This window comes from Leucopleurus acutus (assembly GCF_964270905.1).
Source record: "Leucopleurus acutus genome assembly, chromosome: 16".
NCBI lineage: Eukaryota > Metazoa > Chordata > Mammalia > Artiodactyla > Delphinidae > Leucopleurus > Leucopleurus acutus.
The window spans coordinates 74,289,257-74,313,305 of NC_139158.1; the positions used below are offsets into that span (position 1 = coordinate 74,289,257).

The following is a 24,049-nucleotide window of genomic DNA, read 5'->3' on the forward strand; positions in this document are numbered from 1 at the left end:
ATAAATGTCACTTTGTAAGAGAAATTCCCATCAAAGACATGTCTGATACCAGGTTCTGCTATGTAAATCTAGTACTTGATCTAAGAGCTTCAGAATCCTCAGGTAGCAGGAACAACAAAAATCCAGATACTATCAGGAAACACTCTTGAACCATCTGTGTAGGGAGAGCTGAGAAAAGGTTTCTCCAATTAATCTGGATTTCATTTCCATTCTTCAGATCTCCGGATCCTCCAAAAGGAACTTCCAGGCGTGTCTGGTTGGTTGTTGAGAAAAAGGGCAACACAAGAGGCGCTCATAAGCTGACATCAGTCCGCGACGCACGGATCTCATTGCTTAGCTACCAGAGCCGTAATAGCAAGTCCTCCCAGTTGACCCCCTCACCAATTCACCACCAGAAGAAATTCAGGACTCTAAATTTTAGACATAGAACACCTGTCTGTCTGAATTCCAGTTCATTTCCAGGTAACTATCCACACTCAATACCTGGGTCGCCCGCTCAACTGTCATTCACCTCTTCTCCCACAGCCCTGGCCACGTCCTCCTGGTTGGCAATGGCCGGTTCCCACGATACAGACTGAAAGTACCAAACAAACATTTTTGAGCCTTTTCTGCGTGGGGACTGGTGGTCCAATCCTGACCAATGAGCTCAAGGGCGTGTCAGCTGGAGGCTGATGGGCAAAGTCTTCTGCTTGATAACAACAGGACTGAGAAGAGACACTCCACTCAGGGGGACTGTTATCTAGTCACGCGTGATAAAACCCCCAGCAGCCACCTTACGGCCATGAGGGACACACTGCCTCAACAATGAAACGCAAAGAGTCTGGCTCTGAACAAACGCTGGCCTGGCCCTGCCTCTGGGTTCTTTCTACACACAATAATAAATCTCTCTGGTTTCAGCTGCCTTTCAACAAGATCTATTATTTACAGAAAAGCATCCTATCTGAGCCACTATCTTCTCTGCGAAATTATTAAACAATTGGGAAGGGAAGGTCAAGACAAAAGAAAATAAATGAAGGTTCCAGTTCCCACATTAAATGCAGGATGAGTTCAGGCTCTGAACAGGAGGGCACTGCTGAGCAATGTCTCCGTCTATAGGAACCCAAAGAAAACCAGTGACCATCTTTTGCAATTTTAGAGGCAGAACACCATTAAAATGTCATCATCATACTGACCTGGCCTCTACTTTCTTTCCACAGATTTTTGCTCCATCCACTACCCAAAAGCAGTACTACTGACACTGTCCTAAAGCTTGCTTTTTTCCCCACTATCAACAGCTGGGAGAGCTTTCCAATTCCTACACAGAAAGCGTCCTCGCGTTTGAGACCTAATGCCAATATACCTTTGAATCCAGGTGACATTCCATATTAAAGGATATTGTAGATGACATTATTTGGGTTTTTTTAATAAATCTATTTATTTACTTATGGCTGCACTGGGTCTTCGTTGCCGCGCAGGGGCTTCCTCTAGTTGTGGTTAGTGGGGGCTACTCTTCGTTGTGGTGCGCGGGCTTCTCACTGCAGTTGCTTTCCTTGTTGAGGAGCACAGACTCCAGGCGTGCGGGCTCAGTAGTTGTGGCACGCAGGCTCAGGCTCGCGGGCTCTAGAGCGCAGGCTCAGTAGTTGTGGCGCACGGGCTTAGCTGCTCCACGGCATGAGGAATCTTCCCGCACCAGGGCTCGAATGCGCGTCCCCTGCATTGGCAGGCGGATCCTTAACCACTGCGCCACCAGGGAAGCTCTGTTTTTGTTTTTAATTTGTTTTTGTTTTCTAGATGACATTCTTATTTTCAGCATTTTGAAAAAAGCATCATAGTTGGAAGTTGCTGAGACTAGAAAACACCTCAGAAAAGTGGACACCGTGTGCTTCTCCCTTGGGTCTGTACCTGCAGCCCCCTCAGCCTGGAAGGCCATCCCCCCATTGCCCCACGGCTCACTCCTTCCCTTCTTCAAGTCTTTCCTAAATCTTAAAAGGACTTCCTGGACTTCATCATTTAAAATGGAGACACTCTGCACCCCCCTCACTCCCTATTCCTCACTTTCAATTCATTTTCTCTAGAACATTCTTCTTCTAACACACGGTATACAACTTTATTGTGGTTTTTGTCCTTTTCTCCTGAAAAGAATGGGATTCAGGCCTCTTTTTGTTCACTGTTGAACCCCTAGTACCTAACAGGCACGGGAGAAACAGTTGTCGCGTGAATAAAAGCATCAGATGGCAACCACGTGGGACATACAACCAACACTGGTCTTCCCAGCTTAGCTACTGCCGATGATTCAATGATGCAGCAGGAGACGACATCCAAGAAGGAAGAAAATAGCGTGGGATCTCTTCAAAACATACAAACTTGTCAGAAGTTTATAACTTCTGGAATGTTCATTACAGGAGAATCAGAGAAGGTTGCAGATCTCAAAGTGATCCAAAGACCCATGAAGAATCAAAATCAATATTCAGTGCAGGGGACCTTCCTGGCGGTCCAGTGGTTAAGACTCCACATTCCCATTGCCAGGGGCACGGGTTCGATCCCTGCTAGGGGAACTAAGATCCCACAAGCCACGCAGTGAGGCCAAAAAAAAAAAAAAATCAGTGCAATTGTCTTTCCAAGAGCTGCAGTGCTAAGGCCGTTGCCTATGTTGGTCCAAAAAAGGGGGTGACCAGGATAGAGCAGATGGAAGGCAAGAAACTTCTCTTTTCTTTGTGTTTGGATTATTTGAAAATTTTGAAATAAAAGGAAGAAAAGAAAGGAGAGGAAACGAGGCAGACAATGCATTCATTCAGCAGGAACTAACCTCACATTCAGGACAAAACCAGTCCCCCTCTGGTTCCGATGTCAGTCTCAGACACTTAGCGTGATAAACCCGGGGACAGAGCTCACAGCAAAGGACTTGGCCTTCCCGGTGACAAACCCAGCAGTAGAAATCATTTCGTCCATCCTGCGGTACAACATCAACAGGGTCTGTGGTGAGTGGCTGCTTCATATAGTAAAACGGACCATGTCTTAGTTCTGACTGAAATGTAGGCAAGAAAGACAGGTTTGGTTTCAAAACAAATGTGCATTCTCAAAAGGAATTTGAACAAATACATCAATAACAACAGAAGAAAATTAGAGCATTTCACACATTCATTAAAAAGCTATCCTGGGTGACTCTACTTGAGCTTGCGGGTCGTTAGATATTAAGATTTATTTTTCTTTCTTGTATTTTAAGAGGCCATGGATTGAAAAGCTGGTGTCTAAGAGTTAACAGGCAGCCCTAGCAGGATAGTACAACGGTTACAACCCAGGCACACCTGGGTTCAAATTTAGCTCTACCAGCTGCATGACCCAGGGCAAGTCTCTTAACCCCTCAGCTTCAATTTTCTCATCTGTAAAATGGGGATGATAATAACTAATATCACTGTATTGTGGCTGGAATTAAATGGGATCGTATAATGCATGCATTTAACACAGCGCCGCCATTACAAATATTGCTCATACGGTTAAAAGTCCAACAAATGGAAGTCTAAACGTACAAAGCCAAGAAAAGGATGGCCGTTTTCCCTGGGAGTCTTTCAACAACAGGCCTTCGTCGAATAGATCCATTGGAAACGAGTCACCAAAAATGATCATTCATTTTTTTAAGTCTACCCCCCAATGCATGAAGTACTTAATAGCCAACAAGAGGCTCTCCTAAAACCATGATTCTCCAGCATGGTAAGTCCTGGTGTTTGCAGAGAAGCCACATCTCCTACTGAGAACGAACTAAGAATGGCAGAAAGATGAGAGAGGGGGGTGGCCAATTCATGGCCAAAATAGCAAGAGAAATGGTCCCCTAGTGATGTATTATAGAACCCAGCAGAGCCACTCGCCGAACTCACACAACCGCTCGGAAGAAACTCGTTAGGAAGATGCCTACTGGAAACCAATAAGAAATACTGTTTAGGAAGTATGAGAAAGTCTGGTGGTAAGTGTCAAAATGACCTGGTAACTGGCTGTGTGACCTTGAGAAAGCTACTCAACCCACTTCAGCCTTGATTCCATGGGCAACAGCTCAGCCACAACCACAGGGTCTACCTCTGAATAAACCTCCTTGTATAACAAGCTTTTTCCTGTCTTTCAGTAAGACATTACAGTTTCCTCCATAAAGATCTCATATATTGGTTAGGGGCTGCATAATTCTTGTTGCTGCTGTGAATAGGACCTTTTCCAATTACAGTTTCTAAATAGTTATCATTGGTATATAGAAGCGGTGGTATATAGATTTTTAATACTGACCTCATATATAAACAGTTCTGGTAGTGTATTGATTAAAAATCTTACCATCTCTAAGGAACATTAGTTTTGTCTGTCCGTGTCTAGTATTTTTACATCACTTTTCTGCTTTCCTTATTTTACTGACTAGGACCCCCAGGATAACAAGGAAGAGTGACCAAGATTGCAGGCACCCGTCTCGCTCCTGGTTTTTATTATGAAGTTTTGATGTTCTCAAAATGCCTGCTACTTCCACCTTCTTTGATAAAGAGCCTCACAGACGCTTCTTTAGCAGTTCTTTGTGAACCAATCCTTCTAAGCCTCCCGACTCTCATTTCTACTAAGAAAACACCTATGACTTATAAGGGCAATTGCACAATTCTTGAGCGTGGTTATTGCCCTGTTTCAGTTCAACATTTAAAATAGAGCGCTCTCCTTGGTTTCCAGAGAATTAACATCATCGTTACACTATTCCTTCCACGTTACGTTTTTCAACATACTGTCACACACACCATCTTCATTTTGTCCTCACCATCACCAAGAGAGGTACTCAGGGGAGACACCACTTAGTCTTACTAGACAGATGAGAAAACTAGGTTAAAAAGACTTATCTGACCCCCAAGCCCAGAGCAAGGACTCCCACCCAGGTCTCCGAGCACTTTCTCTCATCCCTGTGCCCCACAGAAGATGATGCTGGATGCAGAAGAGATTCTGATGATTAAGTGAACCCTCACAGAACATTCAGAAGTTATCCAAAATAACTCTGCTTAAACAAATTTACAGTTACCGGGGGTAAGGGAGGAGGAGGATAAATTGGGAGATTGGGATTGACATATACACACTACTATATATAAAATACATAACTAATAAGGACCTACTGTATAGCACAGGGAACTCTACCCAATACTCCGTAATGGCCTATATGGGAAAAGAATCTAAAAAAGAGTGGATATATGTATATGCAGAACTGATTCACTTTGCTGTACACCTGAAACTAACACAACATTGTAAATCAACTATCCTCCGATAAAACTTTTCTAAAAATAATAACTTCTGCTTAATGCAAAAAGCTGGAGAGGAAAATACAAATCTGAAAATTCAGAAGACAGCTAAAAACATAATAGAGGGGACATAAAAAGATAACAGCATCTAGAGTAAGGAGTTCTCAATTCATATGACATCTTGGGCCAGAAAATTCTTTGTTGCAGGGAGCTGTCCTGTGCACTGTAGGATGTGTAGCATCATCCTTGGCTAGATGCCGGTAGCAGCCCCCCTACCCACCATGCACAAAATTATGACAACCAAAAATGTCTCCAGACATTGCCCAGTGTCCCTGGGCGGGGTCAAAACCGCCCTCAATTGACAGCCATCCATGTAGAGGATGTGCTATCTGCCTAGGAAAATGGTTGTTTGAGTTTCTATGGGGGAGAATGGGGGGGGGCAGGGGGAGGGGGAGGAACGCCCACTGAAAGATGAACTGTACATATCAAGCAAGCAGAACTATTTCTAACCTGAGTGGGGTCTTCCAGGATGCTTTGTGGCTTTTGCAAGATAGCTGTAAGCTGTATTTCAGGGCCCAACTTCCTTTCAGTAAGTTAATAATAGGATAGGAAGAGTCATTAAGACCTAAATGAAACTAGAAGAATCGAATATGACAGCTCAGCTCCCTAGCTGGCAACCTAAGTCCTTTGCATCTAAAAAAGCTGGGATATTGCCACTTGAGAAGCTTCCCCCGCCTCCTGTCCCTGACCCTACCCTCACCTGGCCAGAGGTAGGCGTTCCTGGGAGGACCATGAGGAGGGAGGGCCAGGTTGCCCCCTACTCTTTTCAGGAGTTTCATCCTTTCCCGAACCAGCAGCTGTTGCTGAGAACTAGCTGCCTGGTGATAGCCTTGTCCATCAGACACCTGCCTTATCTGCTGCTTGTGTTTCCTGCTCCGTAAAAATAATCTAATAACAAATACGGAACATTTAAAAAAGGAAAAGCAAATCATTTCAGGTAGAATGAGTTCATGATTTCTCTCCCTCACTTGCACAAGGTGCGTTCCCAGCCTGCTAGGAAGGCAAGCAGGTTACAACCCGTGTTGCTATGAGATTAACTGCCGGCCGTGAGCACACATGTTCACATTCCCTGCTTCTTCCATAGGCCGGCTTAACAAGAAATAGACAGGCTTGTTCATTCACTTCTGGAACACCTCAGTCTACACCAGGAGCCAGCAAACTTTCTCTATAAAAGGCTTCTATAAAGATAGTAAGTAAACCGTTGAAGCTTTGCAGGTCGTGTGGTCTCTACTGCAATGACTCAACTCTTGTCAAAGGAAAGCAGAACCGACGGCAGACGAGATGTCACCGAGTGGACGTGGCTTTGTTCAGGTAAACTTTATTTACAGAAACAGGCTCTGGGCCGCACCTGGTCTGCGAAAACCAGAGGATGGGTTCTGGGGCTGTGTGTGAGCACAGGGTACATGTCTGGGGGGCCAGGGGCTGGGGGGAGAGGACCACAGACTCAAATTCCTTCTGGGGCCACACAGGGAACACAGATGAATGAAAACAGTCCTAGTTCTGGCCTGTATTCTCCTGCATTTGATAAAAGCACAAGGACTGCAAAATAAAGAAAGACTGGAGTGTGAGGATGATGCTGACACTCAGCCCCAGTGCTGGCGAGCCGGCGGGAGGGGCAGAGCACGTGCCCGTCTTCAGGGCTCTCAGCTCCAGTGATCAAGGCCACCAGGCAGACACACACACCAGGGGCTGCCTGGCCTCAGGAAAAAGCGGGCAATCCTGCTGTCTGTCTCCTGACCTGTCTCAGCTGTCAATACACTGCCCCCACCCAAAAAGGAACTTCTGTGAAATGTCCCAGTTTTTAAGACAATGCATGGGCCCAGCAAAATAAGTCCTGGCCCACCTCTTTATAATACGTATAGCCCTGTACTCAGAGGAGACAGGAGGGGCCCTGTGATTTCTGTGCCATATTCCATCAAAGGTGCACCTAAGGCCATTTTGCACAAATCTGTTAGCAGATTACTGTTCAATCCTTTAATGAGAAAGAAAAGGAAAGAAAAGAAAAGAAGTAAAGAAAAGAGGGATGGAAGGAGGGAGGGGAGGGGAGGGGAGGGGAGGGGGAACCTCCCAAAAGGACTCAAACTCAAAATGTCCCGAGAACTACAGATTAGATTGGTATTTTACAGTAAAGGGCCAATATCACTTGGGACAAGGTTATTTCTTGCCGCATCTACCGTAGGACATTTAGCAACCTGATCCTCCTCCTCACAACGCCAGAAGCAGCCTTCCAGGCTTTGGGATGTCCCCCACCGGCAGTCCCAAGAAAAAAGCACCTATATGTTTTCAAACCTTTCCTAAGAGGTAAAATCACTAGACAAAAAGGCTGTAAAAAACTAATTATAGGACTTCCCTGGTGGCGCAGTGGTTGAGAGTCCGCCTGCCGATGCAGGGGACACGGGTTCGTGCCCCGGTCCAGGAAGATCCCACATGCCACGGAGCGGCTAGGCCCGCGAGCCTGCGTGTCCGGAGCCTGTGCTCCGCGACGGGAGAGGCCACAACAGTGAGAGGCCCGCGTACCACAAAAAAAAAAAAAAAGAATCCGCCTGCCAATGCAGGGGACATGGGTTCGAGCCCTGGTCCGGGAAGATCCCATATGCCACGGAGCAGCTAAGCCTTTGCGCCACAACTACTGAAGCCTGCGTGCCTAGAGCAACAAGAGAAACCACCGCAATGAGACACCCGCACACTGCAGCTTAGAGTAGCCCCCGCACGCTGCAACTAGAGAAAGCCCACGTGTAACAACGAAGACCCAACACAGCCAAAAATAAATAAATAATTTAAAAAAAATTAATTATAAACCTCAGAATATTCTTTCCCCTAAAAATAAAGTGCGCTCTAAACCTCTTCTTAAAATTCCCCTGAAAGTAACAAATTCCTAATATATGAAAAATGGGTGAAACCTTAAGTCAACAGACAAAGGATTCATCTCCAAAATATAGAAACAGCTCATGCAGCTCAATATTAAAAAAACAAACAACACAATCCAAAAATGGGAAGACCTAAATAGACATTTCTCCAAAGAAGACATACAGATGGCCAAGAAGCACATGAAAAGCTGCTCAGCATCACTAATTATTAGAGAAATGCAAATCAAAACTACAATGAGGTATCACCTCACACCAGTTAGAATGGGCATCACCAGAAAATCTACAAACAACAAATGCTGGAGAGGGTGTGGAGAAAAGGGAACCCTCTTGCACTGTTGGTGGGAATGTAAATTGATACAGCCACTATAGAGAACAGTATGGAGGTTCCTTAAAAATCTAAAAATAGGATTACCATATGATCCAGCAATCCCACTACTGGACATATACCCAGAGAAAACCATAATTCAAAAAGACACATGCACCCCAATGTTCATGGCCGCACTATTTACAATAGCCAGGTCATGGAAGCAACCTAAATGCCCATCAACAGATGAATGGATAAAGAAGATGTGGTACATATATTCAATGGAATATTACTCAGCCATAAAAAGGAACGAAATTGGGTCATTTGTAGAGATGTGGATGGATCTAGAGACTGTCATACAGAGTGAAGTCAGAAGGAGAAAAACAAATATCGTATATTAACGCATATATGTGGAACCTAGAAAAATGGTACAGATGAACCGGTTTGCAAGGCAGAAATAAGAGACACAGATGTAGAGAACAAACATGGTCACCAAGGGGAAAGCGGCGGGGGGTGGGGGTGGGGGGGTGATGAACTGGGCGATTGGGATTGACATGTATACACTGATGTGTATAAAATGCATGACTAATAAGAACCTGCTGTATTAAAAAAAAAAATTATTCAAGTCATCCAATGACGGAATGACCCAGTTGATTGTATGACTGATTTGACCAATAACAGTGATGTGAGTGAAAAAAAAAAAAAGAAACTTGTATCTCCACTTCATAATAAAACGACTCTACCAAAAATGGAAAAATACAGGGTGGGGCGGGGGGATTATTATGCTAGAATGGCTTTCTTTTTAGAACACTAGAACAACCTCAGAATAAAGAAAAACAAGAAGAGGGTGGAGACTCTTGATGTATACCAAAAATCAAAAGAACCTGAACGCTTAAGACCAGAGGCAGAAGGCATGAGCAAAGCTGGCAGGGTATGCCACATAAGGGAGGGGTGGGGAGTGCGGAAAACAAGCACACAGGCCCCGTGTCTATAGAGCAGGCTCTACTCAGCTCCTGCTATTGCTGGATTTTTCTGAGTTTTTATAGGAACTCAGAAATACAAGTTGTTATCTGAAATCTCATGATCTTCAAACATTGGTGACTAACAGAAATTATGTTGGTAAAACCCGGCATATGCAGATGTACATTTTGCTTTTAATTCCATAATTTTTTTCAATTCTATAATCTAAAAGAGAAAAGAAAAGGGAAAGGGAAAAGAAGAAAAGAAAAACATGCACAGAAGAATTTTTTTTTAAGATTTCAGTTCCTCTTAGGAAAACAGACTGTGCTTGAGGGAGGGTGTCCCCTCCTATGCAAACACTACAAGCTGGAATGAATTATGGGGTCAAGGGTCAGGAATTTCTTTTCTTTACAGTTAAGGTAATTTCTCCTTTGCCAACTCCTGGCCATTCAGCCCCAGGGAGTTTTAGATGTGAAAAACAAAAACCTACAATCAACCTTAGAATGTTCCTAGTACAAACCCTATTTTACAAGGTAACTGAAGCTCAGAAGTGGGAAAGCAACTGACAAGGTCCCACAGTGAGTTTCCCAGATGCAGTGGGACAGGAAGGAGTCAGGTCTCCAGGTCTGGAGCCCTTCCCTCCAGACCAATGGCTCTGTTAACTCTTCTATCAGTACTGCAGATAGGAGAATCATCTTCAGAAGCATGACGGTGCCCTGTGACCGGTCACCCCTGCTCTGTTTCACATCCACAGTGCATTCTGTATTCATGAGCTCCCGCCCTGTGTCCAACGCTGGGGCGAAAGCAGCCACTGGACACTGACCACTTTCTGAGGCTCCTACCAGAGGGGGACAGAGATTTACAAACACACCATTGTGGTCACGAGGCTTAAGTGTTATAGAAGTGGTATGAACACGTGGATGAGGAAGAGAGAGAAGAAAACGTGATCTGCCAAAGAGTTGATCAGTTGAGAGAGAGAGAGAGAGAGAGAGAGAGAGAGATGTGAGCCAATTCTTTGTTTTTCTTAATGTCTTTTATCTTTTTCTTTTTTTTTTTTAATGTGAGCCAATTCTTAAAAGGACAGGAGGAGGTCACAAAGCACGAGTGCATGTGTGCCCACATGCAGAGGAGCCACTCGGAGACTGTCTCTGTCCAAGGGGGACAATATCTGCTTCATGACTTACGGCAACTGGTATGCGAGGGTTTGCCGTAAATTAAGGTTTGAGGATTATTTATAGCCTTCATGTTTCTTTCTTAGTCTTCAAGCTCGACAGCTATGGGCTGGCTCCCGGGTGACAGGGGTGGGTGGTCACCGGCTTCAAGCCAGCCAGGCAGATGTAAGCTTCTTACTCCTTACTGTGAGGCCTTGGGGAGGTGACTTAACCTCTCTGAACCTCTGTGTTTTCACCAGTAAAATGGACACAACTGCAGCCCTTCCTCACAGCATCATTATAAACATTAACACACAAAAAAAGGCTTACAACAGGATGGGCACACTGTAAGTTCTGCTTTTAGTATTATTCTCACCAACGCTATTATTATACATGTTTTTTCAAATTGTAATTCCTCCCAGAAGTTTACTTAGAACTCACCAGTTTTTCCTCCTATAATAGGATTCCCAATTCATTACATCTGGGCTATTCAACGCAGAAGCTATGAACCAGAGGCGGCCACTTAAATTTATTAAAAATTCAGTTCCTCAGGCACATCTGCCACTTTTGCAAATGCTCAGTGGCCACACATGGCTTGTGACTATCCCACTGTACAGTGCAGGCCTAGAACATTTCCACAGCTGTTGTTTAATTATTTCATGGATAGTCTGGGCGACTATTCCTCTTAATGTAGACTCTGGCTTAACTTCTTTTTTTTTTTTTTAATTTACTTATTTTATTTCTGGCTGCGTTGGGTCTTCGTTGCTGTGTGCAGGCTTTCGCTAGTTGTGGCGAGTGGGGGCCGCTCTTCATTGCGGTGCGCGGGCTTCTCATTGCGGTGGTTTCTCTCGCTGTGGAGCACAGGCTCTAGGCGCGTGGGCTTCAGCAGTTGTGGCATATGGGCTCAGTAGTTGTGGCACATGGGCTCAGTAGTTGTGGCTCATGGGCTCAGTAGTTGTGGCTCACGGGCTTAGTTTCTCCGTGGCTTGTGGGATCTTCCCAGACCAGGGCTCGAACCCGTGTCCCCTGCATTGGCAGGCGGATTCTCAACCACAGCACCACCAGGGAAGCCCTGGCTTAACTTTAATTATTAGTATTTATGTCACTTAGATCAATTCCTCTTCACGACAGCCCTGCCAGTTTGGTAGCACTAAGATCATTATTCCCATTTCAGTAAATGAGAAGACAAGGCACAAAGAGGTTAACTTGCCCACAGCCTCAAGGCAACAGGAGAGCTGGCACTTCCCTATGTAATTCTGAGAGAGAAAATAGATTCACGCACAGAAACGTCCCCCTCTCACAGGCCTGGTCATTTAACCATTGCTAGGTTTCTTCCCGTGAAAGCAATAGTCTTGTTTTATTCAACCTCAAGTCCCCAGGGCCCACACTTCGGCATCCATCATCTGCACAAATCGATGAATACATGCCCATGAATCCTCGCTGAAATGGCATCAGACCTGCTGGGCATCCTGTTTCCTCCACCGCTAGGAGACTTGAGCTCATGGTCCACTAAAACACCTCTCATTTTTTTTAAGTCAGAAGAGTAGCTAGGCTGCAGCAGAGAATTTTAGAGCTAGAAGGTCCCTGAGACAAGATCCAAGATGGCATCGATTTTTGCATCTAGTTAGCTGGTCCTGGCTGCTGAGGGAGGGCGGAGTCTGCCAGAGACCGTGCACTCTGAAAAGGGTGCATAGTGACCAACTACCCAAGTCGCAGTGGGCAGTGGGTAGGAGGGCAGCTGTCTCTCACCACAGACCTAAACCCATTTCTTTTACAGATGAGAAAATTGAGACCAGAAGGGAGCATGCCTCAGCCACACAACCACCTGCAGGCAGAGCTCGGCACTGTCCTATGGGCAACAGCCTAGGAGGGCAACACCCTCAGGCCACAGGGGCAAACAGTCCTAACGTGTGGAAAAAGAAATCCAAGGAAAATCCCCAAATCCTAGAGCACGGTATCCTATCTGGGTCACTGCCCTTGTCCCCCAAAGAGATCTGAAAAACCCACTGGAAATTTCTGCACGGGCCCCCTTTGAACTGCCCTTCTCGTCCTATGCAAATGACAGCCGCAGCAAGGCAGCTTGCTAAATGCCAAGCACACGGCGTGAGAAAAAACGACAGCCTTTGTCCCCCGGGTGTGGACGCCATTCCCACTGGCCTTTTACCTGTTCTTTATTGTTATTGTTCAGTAAGCCGGGTTTCTTTTTCTTTTTAATGGGGCTTGTTGATGTGTCCTGTGGCGAGTGGCCATTGGAGGAATGCGGAGGGCTGGGGAACTTTCTTTTCTGGGCTGTTCTCTCTGTGGAGCCAGGATCTGAAAGAGACACACAGGACCACATATTTTAAAGCGATCGGGGAGGACAAGGCCCCACGGGAAGGGGGTGTTAGGGACACAACCCATTTTGTCCCCAAACCTAATGCCATTTTAGTAACCTTCCTCCTAGAATATACTCCCCCCACACCCCCCATCTTCACTGCCCATCTCAGAGGTCAGCTGGTCTTTCTTTAGCCGACATAACATTTCTGTAAAAGTTTTAATTCGCTGCCAAAATATAAAAATTAAGAAACATCACATAATATCCTAGATTGGGGGCTTCTATTTAAAAAAAAAATCAGGGCCTGCAGGGCCATATGGGACCAGATAGAGCTGAATACCAGCCACTTTTTAGATGGGAAAATACCCCCCATTTTGTCACAGTCCCCACCCTTCCCTACTGTTCCCTGTTGACGAGGCCATGACCCAGCTGCCGTGAGCCGTCACACACCCATGTCTGATGGCAAAAGCAGGAAACCATAAGAGACAGACCAAGAAAAGAAGGCCACACACTTCAAGAAAATGAAGGCAAACGTACTTTGTGGTGGAAGACAACATTTATTCATGTTTAGCAGGTTAAAAAAAGTATAACTGTGTAAAAAAAGATATACCCCACCCACCAGAGTCCCCGTGGCCCAGTCACCAGTAGGCATCATGTTTGCGACTCTCCTCCAAAGAGATCAACGCAAACTACATTCTCACCCGATTCTCATCTGAAAAATGCCAACCCCACCCTTGTCAATCCATTCCTTTCTATTTTTATTCTCCCAGCATCTCATTAAAACACATACACTTGGGACTTCCCTGGTGGCGCAGTGGTTAAGAATCCTCCTGCCAATCAATGCAGGGGACACAGGTTTGAGCCCTGGTCCAGGAAGATCCCACATGCCTCAGAGCAACTAAGCCTGTGTGCCACAGCTACTGAGCCTGCGCTCTAGAGCCCGCAAGCCCAACTACTGAGCCCGCGTGCCACAACTACTGAAGTCCACGTGCCTAGAGCCCATGCTCCACAAGAGAAACCACTGCAATGAGAAGCACACACACCGCAACGAAGAGGAGCCCCCGCTCGCCGCAACTAGAGAAAGCCCATGCGCAGCAGCGAAGACCCAATGCAGCCAAATATAAATAAGTAAATAAATTTATAAAAAACAAACAAAAAATATAGATTATTGCAATTAAAAAAAAAACCACACTTCCACCACCATCCAATCTTCACCTGCGAAGATTTTAATCCATTCCATGCCAGATGGCTGTCCTGTTAGCTTAGGGAGGATACAATGGAATGCTCAGGGGAACCTTCTATCCTTGAGGAATGAAAGCTACAGGCACCAGAAGAGGAGAAAGCTATGCCGAGAGCACAGGTGATGGGACAGGACGCGGAGTCCGGAAAGATGACTATCCACAAAGATGGCCTGATGACGTTCCCCGTCCAGGGTTACCTCTCAGGCAAGTCCCAGCACACAGGCTGTGCTGTGTGTCACGGCCCTTTGTCTGGACAGGAGCCGCTGGGGCAAGATCAACAGGGTCCAAAATGGCCACATGCAAGGTCTCCTAGTGGCTTACTTTTGAGTGAAAGCTGGAGCATCCTCCAGCAGGCTCATAAAGACAATGGACCACTTTTGCAAAATCCAAACTACACAAGGGAATTCCCCAGGCTCACCACGCAGACTGCAGGAAAATCCTGAACAAATGTTCAGGTTGCTGCACTGAGACACAGCCCCGAGAGGAAATTCAATGCTAGCCACAGACACCTTGAGGGAGAAGAGACCCCAGAGTCAGGGGACCATCCCACAGACATCAAAACAGCGGCCTGGAGAACCCAAAGGGTTGGCCCAGCAGCACACAACAGCTAGTTAGTGGGAAAATGCACTAAAAAGATGCAGCCTGGGATTGGCAAGCTTCCCCAGAGAGCACCTCCTCTCATTCCCACAGGGATCCTCACCCCACTTCCCCACCGTACGCAAAAACTCTCACTTTCTCTATAGGGTCTTTGACCCAACCATCTCCTCCTAGAAGCATGTTCTATAGACATGGTCACAAGGCAGCAAAGCACATGCAAGATGATTCAACTGCAGCGCTGTGTGTTGGACTTACGTGTCCACAAACTGGGAGCTGGCCTGATAACATACTGCGGGATACAGCCATGAAGAAGAATGAGGCACCTCTAGACAAACTGACGTATGACAATCTCCAAGCTTCTGCATCAGGTTAAAAGAGCAACACAGGAAAATACCAATGGCATTCTTCACAGAACTAGAACAAATAATTTTAAAATTTGTATGGGAACACAAAAGATCCCGAATAGCCAAAACGATCTTAAGAAAGAACAGCGCTGGAGGAATCATGCTCCCTGACTTCAGATTATACTACAAAGCCACAGTAATCAAAACAGTATGGTATTGGGACTTCGCTGGTGGCACAGTGGTTAACAATCCACCTGCCAATGCAGGGGACACGGGTTCGAGCCCTGGTCTGGGAAGATCCCACATGCCACGGAGCAACTAAGTCCGTGTACCACAACTACTGAGTCTGTGCTCTAGAGCCTGCGAGCCACAACTACTGAGCCCACGTGCCTAGAGCCCGTGCTCCGAAACAAAAAGAAGCCGCCGCAATGAGAAGCCCACACACCACAATGAAGGGTAGCCCCCGCTCGCCGCAACTAGAGAAAGCCTGCGTGCAGCAGTGAAGACCCAACGCAGCCAGAAATAAATAAATTTATCAAAAACAAAAAAGAAAAAGCAATGCATGTCTAGCACCATTAACAGACTAACACACGCAGCCCAAGAAATATGGGGGTTTTGTCTTTCTCTTTTTTGTCTTTATCTTTCTGTTTTATTTTGTCTTCTATTTTTTCCTTTTTAAAATTTTTTTTTGAAAAAGATGTTTTATATATATTCATAATTTACATAAGCCTAAAATATTCCTGGTTGAACACAAGAAATACAAGCTCTTAACGGAGACTGGTGGTTGCCTCAGGGGAGGAGAGCTTGCAAAGTGTGGGGGAGAGCTTATTTTCCACCATGTGCCCTTATTTATCATGTGCCTGGACTACTTTATCAAAGTAAGGAAAACTAAAAAGGAAATATTTAGCAGGTTCAGCAGCACATAAAAAAGCAGCAGGTGCAAACCAAAGCCAGTAATGAGCAAATGACAGAGACCTGATTCAGGATAAAAAATGTCGCCAAATGGACAAACTTGGGGCTGATCAGCGTGAGCGTGCAGACCCCAGGAAGGAGTTCGGGATTTGTTCTACGTGGATCTAATAAACCCAGATAACTCTGCTCAAGTGTCAGAGGATGGGCGTTTAAGAAAAGCGTTTTGGGGGCTCAAAGGAGATGTGTCCCAGAAGAAATGGCACCCTAGCCAGGCAAAAAGGGAAAGCCATTGGGCCAAGGTTTTGATTTCGCATGTATTATTCCGTTTGTGGACAGACTTTGAAAGAGAGCACGTGAGCAACGTCAGGCCAGTGGGAAGCTAGGAACAAATTCAGGGAAAAAACAAGTAATGCTGACCCCTGAACAACACAGGGGTTTGGGCTTCGACCTCCACACAGTCGAAAATCCACGTACTGCTAACTCTGCCTCAAAAGCAAAAGAACTGATGAAGGACTCACCCAAGGGTGGGAAGCCAAGCAGTCTGGACAGAATCAAGACTCAAACCCTAGTTTTTTGTGATTCCACATACTGTGGTCTGTAATCAAACACAAACTTTCCACTACACTTAAAGATTGGTCAAATGAAAACACAGGTACTCCATTTACTGAAAAAAATCCACGTGTCAGTGGACCAGAGCAGTTCCAACACATCTTCTTTCAAGGGTCAACTGTAGTGTTGTCGATGTTTCTCAACAGAGCACTAATGGATTTTGGCAGGGACGGCTCCTCCTCCTTGTCAGGACAACCTCAGCCCCCTCCCACCCACTGCCATTGATGCTCCCAAACACTGTGACAACCAGAAGTGCCTCACATACCTCCCAATCCCTCCCAGGAGTGGCACTAGCCTCCTGGAGCACCGCAGAGCTGAAGCATGGGGCACAGTGGAAGAAACCCACAGCCCAGCCCCCACCTGGTCGACCCCTGGGGCCAGAAAGCTCTCCAGCTCCTCCCACTGCAGTATAAGTCATTCACCTGTGGCTGAGATCTAAGATGATGGTTCCCCAAGGGCTGTCCTCACGCAAGCAGCAGCAGCCAACACCTACGAATCTGCTAGAAATGCACATTCTCAGGCCCCACGCCGGATCTACAGCGTCAGAAACTGGAATAGGGCCCAGTGATCAGGGGGTTTAACCAGCCTTCTGGAGGATTAAGGTGCACACTAATTCGAGATGCTCTAGGTTGTATGTTTGGGGGATGGAGTGTGAGTTCTCCAGCCTAGAGATTCCTGCTGATCTCCTCTCCTTCCTCATTGCGCTACCTGTAGGGTTGGTTCAGAACCCAGGAAGCGAAAGCCAAGCAAGGAGCCAAGGAGAAAGAATGAGAACAGCTAAACACATGACCCCAGGCGACTCCCCATACTTCTCAGGGCCTCAGGGACACACCTGTAAAATGGGAGGAGAGATGGAGAAAAGGAACAGACCAGTTCTTACCCAGAGCCCATGAAAATGCTTCAGGGCCCCATGACCCGCGTGCCAAGGTTCCGTACGCGGAGACAGTTTCTTGGGAAGAGGGGCCATAGCCTACTTCACCTTCTCACAGGAGACATCAACTCTAAAGATGAAAAAACTACAGGGCCAGAGGATCGTAAAGTCTATTTTAACTTTGCAATTCTTTAATTCCGTGTGAAAGCGGGGCGGGGGGAATCCCTAGAAATGAATATACTTACTCATAAACCACTGAACGCCAAGGAGACAGTTTTACCTAAGGCCACCAGGAAACGAAAGGGCAGCAGGTCTAACACAGTGAGAGGAGGAGTCTGCCCCAAGGCTGCCCATACCCAAGAGGATCCCCAACCCTCTAGTCTGAGCAAAAGAGAAAATCCCCAATTCCATTCCTGGTTACAAACACACCGACTCCCTCCAGAGTTAATAAGCATTCAGTGGCTGTATCCAAGGGGTAGAAATTTAATAGATTCCACACAACAGACACATCTGTCAACAGCAGAGGCTTTCACTGAAGCCTCTTAGGGAGAAAAATTGAGAAATGCTGGCTGGATTCAGTGTCCTTCCCAGATATGAGACAGCGGGCCAGCATTCTAACTTAAAAACCTACCCACTCCAATGGAGGCTAGGCCTCTGCTGGTGATAGAATGGTGGGTGGGAACCTTGCTGTAGTCACAGTAACAAAGCTGCCTTGAGGACCTTTTCTAGAAAGCTGAGTCAAAGGTTTTGTGGGGGGGGTTTCCCTCCCCTCTTTAATGATTTAATTCTGACAGGGACATATTTCTACACGCATTTCATGTGTAATCATGAATGATGACACACAGCCGCTGGACAGTGAATCACCAGGGAAACGGTTCACCCTTGATCTGAAAGACCTTCCTGGCAAGTAGCAGGACCTAGGATTCTTACAGGGCTGGCCCACCCCCTCCATCCCAAAATAAGTCTGGTTCTGAAGGAGTTAACGTGGGCGAGGGAGTAGAGCGGTCTAGAAGAAAAGGCCAGAGCAGTGACTCAGGGAAACAGCTTGGCATGGAGCAGGAAGCAGCAGAATTTTCCCCTCCTGTGCCAATTCACTGAAATCTTAATAATAGGGCGAGGTCTACTGAGTATTTAGGAACCAAGCGTGTGACGACATCCTCCCTGAACCTGTGTCTTGTGATAGGCCAGAAATAATCCCGCTCGGGCCTTCCTAGATGTCCCTTGACCTAAGGGACGCCTTCCTTCAAGATAACCCAGCCTCTTAGCTTTCCTGAGCCGCGGGTATTAACAGCTAGGATGTTCTTGTATTGCACACAATGAACCAGACCCTGTTCAAAATGCCTTTCACGCCCTTCCCTCTAAGTCACCCACCCAAGATCACACAAGTAGCCGGGCTGGGATTTGAACCCAGGCAGTGCGGCTCCGAAGGCCCAATGGGTGGCCTCACCCCAGGGAGAGGTTTGTCTCAGCTCTGCAGCCCAAAGACTTCCTAATTCAGGGTCTCAAAATGTTTTAGGAGTACACTCTCATTCTGCTTTTTTCCTTTCCAGCTGCAGACGGTGGGCTGTGGGGATTGGAGAGCTCCAGGAACCGGGAGAAAAGTGGAAAATCATGGTGTGTCACTTGCTGATGATGCAAGTCGTTCTCCCAAAGGCGCTTCCCAGGAAGCAGATTCACCTCCCCACCTTCACTGGTGGTACCACAGGCTGGTCTACACCACAAAAACAGGCTGGGGGGCTGCACGGCCATCTCCCCTCCTCCAACACTTCTTCCCAGTGTCCATCCATCCAGGCCAGTCACACCCCACCCCCACTCACATCCGGCGCCTGAGTCACAGCGCTCGCCCTTCTCCAGAGTCTAGGAAATGACACACCACTTACAGGGAATTGTCTCCTCCGGAGAGAGAACAGGCCCCAGCTGAAGGCCGGGCGCTTCCCCTGGACTCCAGGGCCTGGAGGACCGGCCCTGTGGTGTGTTTTTGTGGGTGTTAAATTTCCTTGATGAGCTCAATGGCAACATGGACAGGGGCTGAATGCAAGACTCTCGGTCAACAGGCCCGAACCAGCAGCCAAGGCCACGGAAGTAGGGGGACCAACCATTGGTTGGCTGAAGATGGACAGTCAAGTGGTCACCCTACAGTGAAGTCAGGCCGGGTGGCAGAGGATACAGAGTGGTCAGGACCTAGTCCTGCTGCCACCCTGCAAGCTCCTCAACCTCTCTGTGCCTCTGCTCTTCCTTCCGTCACATGGAGATGGTGGTACCCCGTGGAGTTATCCACAGATTAAACGGGTTAATTCATGTGATGCTCTTAGTGTAATACCTGGCAGAGAGGAAGCACTCAATAAACAGCAGCTGTTTTTTTTTTTTAAAGCCACACACATTCCTCTTCCTCCTCTTTCCCCTCTGCCTCCTCCACCACCATCCCTCTCCAAAAGCAGAGCTGAGTTCTCTGAGAAGCATGTTAAATCAATGCCACACCTTCAGTTACGGAAACGCCAGCCTATATAAAGTGGAGCCGGGAATCAGCCCAGGGCACGATTTCTCCACGTCCACAGGACCGCGCAAAGTCCAGGTTTCCTCCTGTAACGGCCAAGGCAGGCGCAGGGGCAGAGGCCTGTGCAGGCTCCGCCACGAGGACACGCGGGGTAACTGCCAGCCCTCGCCACGGCCTCCCCCAAATGTGACCACACGCTGCTCTCCAGGAGCAGCAGAGCCTAGCGCAGTGCATCATTTCAAGGCATTTCAAGGCGTTTCCCAAAGACACAGAGCGGGTACCTTAACAGACCTCCCTCCCCAGGAATCTTAGGGCCCTCTCCAGCCAGTAATTACATCCTAATGAAACAAAAGCCCGGAATGTCCTCCAGGCCCGGGACCAGAAAAGGAGGGGAATCGGGAGCAAAGCATGGGGACAGGGAGGGCACATCATTTTTCTTGCCACAGACAATGTCCAAGCCACAAGGAACACGTAAGCGACAGAAACTCTCAGGCGAACAGTTTGCTGACTTGGAGCATCTCCTGGACCCACAGACTCTGGGAGACGGGGCCGCAGCCTGGGCCTCCCCGGGGAACGGCTGCACTGGCCTAAGCTGGGCTCCTAAAAGGTCTCCCGCATGTGACTGTGAACTTCCAGATCAGGAAAAGAAGGGCTGGAATGGAGATGAGGCAGTGGGAGGAAGAGGGTCACTCAACTTGGGGGAAATGTCACTGTACCAGGAAGCCGGGTACCGCAGAGGCCAAGCAAGCGAGGGGCAGGTAACCCTGGGATGGGGTGCTTACCTGCCATCGAGAAAGCTCTGCTGCTCTGAGGGCCTAGCCTCTCTTTTAAACAGAACTGAGGCTCCCACACGGCACACATTCCTGCTTCCGGATCCTCAGCAGCCTCTCCCAGGGGGAGGAGGAAGCAGCACTGCCGACAGGCTAAGAGTCACCACTTACCAGGCTGACCAGCGCGGCCAGGACAGCCTCACCTCCCTGCAATCAGGCAGCCCGAGGCCCGGCGACGTGCCTTCGCGTCCCTGGGCTTTCGGCTCTAATTTACCACCCTCGGCAGACGGCAGCTCGGCTGAGCTGAAAATCTTCAGCGCGAGCACCGAAGAGCCATTTATTTCGCTGATGTGGATAAACACAACAAGCTGCAGTGGTTCTACTCGCTGGAGCGCACATATCAGAAGGCGGGTGGAGGCAGGGGGATGAAGTTGGGATGGCTTGCATTTTGAAGGTGTTTTGAAATAATTGTTTCCAATTATCTTTAGTTCTGATGTGCCTCTCCCAGAAATGAGAAAACCATCTTCCCACTGTACACACACAAACTCAACCGTCTTCCCACTGTACACACACAAACTCAATCTCCCTCTCCCCTCCCCCTCCCCCTTCTTCTCCCCCTCCCCCTCCCCCATCCCTCTCCTCTCTCCTCCCTCCCTCCCTCTCTCTCTCCGCCTCCCTCCACTTTTCTCTCTCTCTCTCTCTCTCTCTCTCTCTCTCACTCTCTCTCCCTCCCTCCCTCCCAATAATGCAGAAGTGGTGATTAATGGGCACATTCATATGTAAAAGATAAACTTCCAAACCCTCCAGGCAAGACAGAAATTGCTTCCAACGAGGGAGAAGAGGCTGATTTACAAATGAATTCACTGTTTAGGCCTCAACATCTAGAGGCAATTGCCACCACGTAGCCCTTTCTCCCCGCACCTCCCTCAGCTGGGATGAAGCCCTCTGGAAAAAACGACGACATCTCAACAGGAATTTCCTGGTTCCAGAATGCCAAGCTCTTTCGGTCTTCACAGAGGGGGGGAGGCCGGGCCTAACTCCCTACAAGAAAAACTGCTGCACCCCACCCACCCGTTCAGCAGGTCCAGGCCCAGAAGGCTTGCATCCGACGTTGTGTACATATTTGAGGCCCTGAGAACTCTGCCGAATCACCGCAAAGAAAATGTGGAGAAACCAGTTGCCTTTGGCCTTTACGGTAGCTGGCGGAGGAGCAAGCTCGCAGGAGGCCCTGGTTCTAGTGGCTGAAGCCCCTGCGCATTAGTATCTAGGCTGCAGGGACTCAGCTCAGGTTCTGGAAAGTTCAGGTGCTGGTGGGTGGCTTTCAAATTGCAATGGGGAGTTACAGCATCACAGGGACAGTTCAAAAACAAAAAGACTGCCAGCAGCAGCTGAAGCAGCAAAGCGGGCTGGAGAAGAAAGGGGGATGAAGAGGCTGCAAGGAAGGGGGCAGATGGAGGAAGAGGTGCTGCCGCTCATAACCAGGCAACGTTCCCCACACGCCCTGGGCGGGGGCCTCTCTAAGAGTCACCTTAACGAAGACTAAGAAAAAGACACCAGGGAAGAAGGGACCGGCGCTCTAGTCGCCTCATGGCCTTTTTTTGAGGAAGCAAAGGTGTTCAGGCCCAGAATTACCCTGGTCAAAAGGACGCTTAACGTCACCTGGATATGGAGGTCCCCAAGCTTACGAGTGCACGGAAGGATGGATTAGCACAGCCCTTGCAACACACCTTAGATGGAAGCCAAAGAGGAGAACTTCAATGTCATCCATAGGGGACTGACATGCAGCCATAAAGTGAAACAGAGAAGGAATCACGTCTTTATTTACTGGCCTGGGGCAAAATTCAAGTGTAAAAAGGCCAGAAATAGAACCTGGGTGAGAGCTGCGTGGGTTCTGGGTTTGCAAAGGCCTGGAGTAACATCCAGGAAATCAGCCAACACTGAACTCCTCTTTGAATTCTTTCTGATCCCTGTCACGTATTTAACTATTTAAGGTATGTTTAAACGACTATGGGGAGAAATGGATGACATCAACAAGATTTATGGGACTCTCACTACACGCCAGGGACCACGTCTGTATCCCCAGCCCCCAGCAAGCAGGAATTCAGCACATCCTCCCACCCCGCCCCCGCATCAATCAGGTGCTTTTAAGGGGCTCAGGTGTCTAGAACGGTGAAAAACAGTGGTTCTCAAGCCGGTTCCCCCCCCCAGGGGACACTTGGCAATGTCTGGAGACACTTCCGGTTGTCACCCCTAGGCAAAGAGAGAGGGGTTGCTCCTGGCATCTACCGGGCAGAGTCCAGGGATGCTGCAAAACACCCCCACAGTGCACGGGAGAAAAGAAACTTCCAGCGAGCTGCCATCAGGTCTACCCTTCTGTCAATACACCACCCACAGAGACGTCTGCAACCATTAAGAGGAAAATAGTGCCTTATGTTTCACCTGGCGGCCCTGACTTCAGATTTCAAAAAGAAGAAAACAATGGGACCAGTCAGTCAACAAATAGTCACCGAACAACTCCTAGACATCTGGGCTCCCGGGGAAGGGCCCTTGCCCGCCGTGGGAGGGCAGCCAGGAACAAATAATAGTAATAACAGCTACCTTTTGTTGACCACTTATCACCTGTGAGACACTGTTCCCGATACAAATGTCAATTGACTTGCTCCTCACCACAGTTCGAGGAGGAGGTAGGATCACAGACTGCTCATTTCACTGACGAGGAAACTGAGGCCCAGAGAGAAACAAGCCCATGAGGAAGTGGCTGGTAAATACAGGATGAATACAGAATTTGTTCAATCTAGAAATACTGAATAAGAAACTGATTACAGATGGACAAAAAGCGGAGCAGGACAAATTCCGGGAATTTGTGAATACACATTAGGGAGAGGGGGAGCCAGGAAAATCTCTCTCCTCTTTCCTTCTCAAACTGGGCTCATGTGATTCACAGCTAACGTTTATTAAGAAGCTACTTTACAAATCCTCCCCAAAATCCCACGACGTAAGGATGGGGTCTTGTTCCTGTTTTGGCCACGTCGCGTGGCATGCAGAACTTCCCCGACCAGGGATCGAACCCGTGCCCCCGGCAGTGGAAGCGTGGAGTCTTAACCACTGGACCACCAGGGAAGTCCAAGGATGGTGTTTTTGTACCGATTTCATAGGTGAGGCTCAGAGAGGCAAAATCTTCTGTGGCCTTGAGGCATGCAGGTCAAAGCAGCATGCTGGGGGCTCCATCACAGCTGGGTCCCACTCCAAAGCCCTCCAAACCAGTCAAGTGACTTCCCTGAGTTCCGGGATGCCACCTTGTAATTCTCCATCACTAAGGGCATGTTTGGT

The 24,049-nt window shown here is 47.8% G+C and overlaps 1 protein-coding gene across 15 annotated transcripts in view; it reads right to left on the minus strand.

Moving 5' to 3' along the window:
* The window catches only part of ZMYND8 (zinc finger MYND-type containing 8), a 126,445-nt gene that overhangs the window by 75,477 nt on the left and 26,919 nt on the right, over positions 1–24,049 (minus strand). For 9 of the 15 annotated variants that reach the window (XM_082856773.1, XM_082856769.1, XM_082856766.1 and 6 more), the window contains 2 exons: positions 12,732–12,880; positions 2,786–3,004 (listed from right to left, as the gene is read on the minus strand). In XM_082856773.1, the coding sequence (XP_082712899.1) occupies positions 2,786–3,004; positions 12,732–12,880 (368 nt within the window). Of the gene's footprint in view, positions 1–2,269; positions 3,005–12,731; positions 12,881–24,049 lie in introns of those variants that run through there. The other 6 variants (XM_082856767.1, XM_082856768.1, XM_082856779.1 and 3 more) reach the window with 2 other exon arrangements.